Below are 4,882 nucleotides of genomic sequence, written 5' to 3' on the forward strand. Positions count from 1 at the left end.
TGCAGATTTAAAAAAAAAAAATAGGCAATCTGAAAAAATCCTAGCCTTTGAACTAGGTAATACAAGATAGTATGTGTGTACATGCATCCACAGTCACTGATTAAAATAGGATTTGTCTCAGAACTTAGATAAATTAACTAAGTTTATCTTTGGATTACTTATGATACTGAGTAAAAATACTTTCTTTTTTTAAGCCTCTCTTAAATTTGTGTGTGGGTAGCTGGGCTTGATTGTTAATAGAATCCGTTTATAGCTTAAAACAGTTCCTTTCTGTGTCCTCATGTTCCGTCTAACTTTAGGTAATAGACATGAACGATTATCAGCGAAGAAGATTTGCTTCCCGCATTATCGACAGCTTGTTCAATACTGTCGCTGACAAGAAGATTGCTATTTTAGGCTTTGCCTTCAAAAAGGATACTGGGGACACAAGGTAGGAAAGCAAATCCAGTTCACTAATGTGGATTCTCTATATTTTTCACCAGTTATGCAGCTAAACCTCCCAGTTCAATTGTGGTGTTAAAACCAGGTCGGATATGGGACCCTTAACGTCTTGGCTGAATTGATTTGTAACAAGGATTAGTCTGTGTTAAACGGGTGAGAACTGATTCTTGACCTCTGCAAGGCACCTGAATCATTCAGAAGCTAGAGCAGAGAACTCTGGTAGAACAGAATATTCTTCAGTTGGCAGGGACCTACGGTGGTCATCTTGTCCAACTGCCTGACGGCTTCAGGGCTGACTGGAAGTTAAAGCATGTTAAAGGCACAGTCCAAATGCACCTCAAACCCTGGCAGGCTTGGGGCGTTCATTAAGTCCTTATTAAGTTGCATAAGCAAAGACAGATTTTTGACAGTCCTTCCATTTTCCACAGAGAATGTAAACATCTTTGCAACTGACTCTGAATTGCTGTGTGAAGCCGAAGTTTCAGCTTTTTCCCTAAGGTGGTTAATTCTGTTTTCCTGTGAAGCTCAAACTTTATACACCTGTCTCCAAGTGCAGTTCATGGGGAATGCTTGTAAGATTGATGCCTTGGTAATTATGGTCAATAGGAGTCCTGGGGCTTAGTTTCTCTCTTGCATGATTCAGCAAGAGATGTAAACTTGTTTATCATATTACTTCCCTTGGCATCCCGTAAGACTTCAGGCTTGCTGCTGACATGGATTATCACCAAGATGCTTAATGTAAAGCTGGTGTAAAAGCTCTGGCATTCACATCGTGACACTTGATTTTCATTACTGAGAACATGCCATCTGGTTCTCTGACTGATTGATTCATTTCCCTAGGGAGTCATCCAGTATCTACATTAGCAAGTATTTAATGGATGAGGGAGCAAAGCTCCATATCTATGATCCTAAAGTACCTAAGGAACAGATCATCTTGGATCTCTCACATCCAGGTGTTTCAGAAGATAACCAAGGTAAGAATGCTCATGTGAGGCTTATTCCCCACCCTATGCTCAAAATACTCAAGGTCTGTTTACTACACCTATCTATATAGGTACACTGTAAGTTCATTTCCTCACTTTCACCATGGCAATGATGTGCTTTTGGCTGCACTTACTGGAGGGTTGTCATAGCTCAGAGGATTTACTGTAACTCTCCCCTCTTCCTCATAGCTCTTACAGATAAGTGCTAATTCTGTACTTCTGTATCTTTTTCTTCTGGTAAATATTAATTGAATTCATGCAAAGAGTTTTCTCTTCCTTTTGATTACAGAGAGAGAAGAATGACTAGAAGTAGGAAAGACTAGTGGTGTTCTGTCAGGTCCTTTATGTCCTGTCTTGCCTTAGTTCTTGCTTGCCTATGTGAAGTAGAAATAATTCTGGAAGTCACTGTACAGCATTCTCCTCTCCCCCATGTAACTTCTAAATTAATCTGTTCCCTTAAACCCAGGGAGACCTTGAAGTAAATCACCTGTGCCTATAAATTTCTTGGGGAGAAGCAGGGAGTATTTTGGATCTTTGTTTTCTTTCCTTACTGGGAGGGGTGGAGCATAATGGAGGTGGTGGATGGATGAGGGAGAAGGCTAGATCAGACTTCTAGAGCTGAAGAGAATGGAGGAGTGAGCTATGATGAAGAGTGAAGGGTGTATGTCATCTGACATGACCTTTAACAAGGGGGAGTGGGAAGGTTGCCTCTAGGCTGCTGTTGGGGCAGTCCAAGGATGAAGGCAGCTCCTAGTGAGACACATAGCCTCTCTAGTGTGAGCTGAGTGTTAAATGGAAACTGTGATGTGCTGCTGCTGTACGGGCAGTGACCTTTGAGGGCTGGAATTACAACACTCCGTAGGATCATCTGATTCTAGAGATGCTCTTGGCTGTTTAAATCAAATCTGAATGCTTAACCTCAAGCAGTGCCCTGACTGTTCAGATGCCGGGTACCAGGTGCTTTCATTTAAATAAGTGAAATACAAGTGACAAATGTCTTGACAGAGTGACCTGAAACCCCTCCTGTTTGAGCAGGGCAAGGAAGGAGGCAGGTTTGCCAGGAGAGCACTAGGTTGATGCAGATGTGTGCAGAAACCTTCCTTTCCTTCTGTTACAGTGTCTCGGTTGGTCACTATAAGTAAAGATCCCTATGAAGCCTGTGATGGAGCTCATGCCCTTGTAATTTGCACAGAATGGGACATGTTTAAGGTAAAAATGTTATTTTCAAATGAAACTAAGAGGGGAAAAAAAAAAAGAGGGAGTGTTGTGCTATTTATTTTCTGTTTGCTTTAATGTCCCTTTACAGGAGTTGGATTATGAATGTATTCATAAGAAGATGCTGAAGCCTGCATTCATCTTTGATGGGAGGAGAGTTCTAGATGATCTTCACAATGAGCTACAAGTCATTGGCTTCCAGGTAATCAGCTGGGTCATGCTGCTGCTTTATGCTTCTTTCCTTTCTGCTGTCTGTGTCCTCTGGTTTTAGCTCCGCAGTAACCGAGTAGCAAGGAGGGGTGGCAAAACCCCTTCAGGTAGGGATTTAAATCTAAAATCGTCTGTGCGTAAGTCTCTTCACTAGTGCTCTTCCTCCAGTACCTTCCTGTTTTCACAGACTCGTGGTCTGTCAAAACCCAAGCTATGTCAGCCTGTGCTGTCAACAGCCAGCTGCATCAGCCTGCCCTGAAGCGCCTCTAGCTCAGGCAGGGTTTGACTAACCCCAAAATCACCCAAATAGTCTGACAGAAGCATCTCAGCCAGATCCCGTGTGTGTTTCACTCTGCCTACTCCTCGGTCCTGCGATTACTACTTGTGTAATGGCCACGGGCTTTCTCTCCTGTTTTCCTTCCCCTGCCCAAACAGCATGTCATTACTGCACTGTTGGAACGGGCTTGGAGAAGCTGCTTAAACTCAGTCAGTTGAAGCTGTTACGGGCAAACAGGACACATGTAGCTGGCATCACTACTTGGTTACATCAGCACACTCTGAACAGCTCTTTAAACAGTCAGTTCAGATGTATGTCTAGAATATAGTCATTAAGCTTCTGTTAAATTTATTACTGAAACTTCAATTTACCTTTTCTCTTAGGTAGTACAGTTAAGGTGTGAAACACCAAGAGGAAAAGCTACCGCTCTCCTCACTTATTTGGCATTTGAATGATTTTACTGTCTGGTGTTTTGCTCTTTTCAAGCACCCTCCTTCCTGACTTATAGTAGCCTGACCTAAAAATTAGGGGAACCTGTCTCACTCCTTGAATTTTGCAGAATTTTGGCCTATATATGTATCAGCTCTGCTACATACTTTCTCTCATATGAAGTTGGTTGTCTTTAGCCTTTCAGAGTTTGTTTCAAAAACATCCCACTGCATTAAGGAGGAGGAAAAGCTGCTTCTGTCCTAATGTGCTGGATCTAAATCTTCAGACAAAGGAGGCCAAACCCACACTTTCTGAATACCCAGAAACACTTTACAATATTGGTACTGATAGACCTATGGAAGCTAAGGCACACGAATGTTCCAAGATGCAACTTCAGATAGGCAGAGCAGCCACCCATGAAAGGATGGCTTTAAAAAACCCCTTTGCAACCCCAATCCCAGAAGCTGTCCCTGGGCACGCTGTGCTTCGTGGATTGTGTTCCTGAAAGGTAGTCATGGTCGTGGGTGTCATTTGTAGATTCCTCATAGGCTGACATGGTTCTGTTGGCTTGCCAGGCTCACTTCCTCAATGTGTTTTCTCTTTCAGATTGAAACAATTGGGAAGAAGGTGTCAGCCAAAAGAATTCCTTTCGCTTCTTCGTGTGAAATTCCTAAATTCAGCCTGCAGGACCCACCTGTCAAAAAGCCTAGAGTATAATGTTTCATAGGTACTGAATGAATTCTGTGGACCTTCTTAGTGATAATAACTAAGCCTATGCTTTTTTTAAGGAAAGCTATTTTTCATAAACTAAAAACCAGTTTTACACTAGAAATGCTACCTGGTACATGTGAACTCAGTCTATTTTCAAATCTCTATTTTTATAGCAATTTTTTTGGTTACTGAAGATGGTACAGACCCGTTTTTAATAATGAATCATCTTTTAAGTGGAAAAGTTACCTTCAAACTGCAGACATCTGCTTCCAGAAATGTTTCTAAACTGCACTTTAAATGTTCCAAGTGATAGGAAAGCAAAAGAAATCAAACATCTCGTTACTTTAGTCCAGTTGTGGACAGTGGTCAGGAATCCTGGTCTCGCTGATTCTTCACTTTCTTCTGGGGTAATCCTTTGCCCAGTTAAATGTTTTCTCTAACTGGCACTGGGGTCACAGGAGAAACTCTTAAGTGAATTTGTTAGGATTTGGGTCAAGCCCTAAACCAGAGCTGGCTGCAGGGGTAATACCCCAATCCTGGTTGGGATCAGTGGGCACTGGTACAGTCTTAACAGCATCTGTTGGGAGGCCAGATAGTCCTGTAGACACCTGTCGTG

The 4,882-nt window shown here is 42.3% G+C and overlaps 1 protein-coding gene across 1 annotated transcript; it reads left to right on the top strand.

The window, feature by feature from the left end:
* Positions 1–299: 299 nt before the first annotated feature.
* On the top strand, positions 300–4,468 carry LOC104512696 (UDP-glucose 6-dehydrogenase-like; the record flags this gene model as incomplete). Its single annotated transcript, XM_010155777.1, has 5 exons — positions 300–430; positions 1,282–1,415; positions 2,542–2,633; positions 2,731–2,841; positions 4,162–4,468. Coding segments are annotated over 5 exons (579 nt in total), but the record flags the coding sequence as incomplete, so codon positions are not given.
* Positions 4,469–4,882: the final 414 nt, after the last annotated feature.

The sequence above is a fragment of the Eurypyga helias genome, unplaced genomic scaffold, assembly GCF_000690775.1.
Source record: "Eurypyga helias isolate BGI_N326 unplaced genomic scaffold, ASM69077v1 scaffold51890, whole genome shotgun sequence".
NCBI classification, from domain to species: Eukaryota; Metazoa; Chordata; class Aves; order Eurypygiformes; family Eurypygidae; genus Eurypyga; species Eurypyga helias.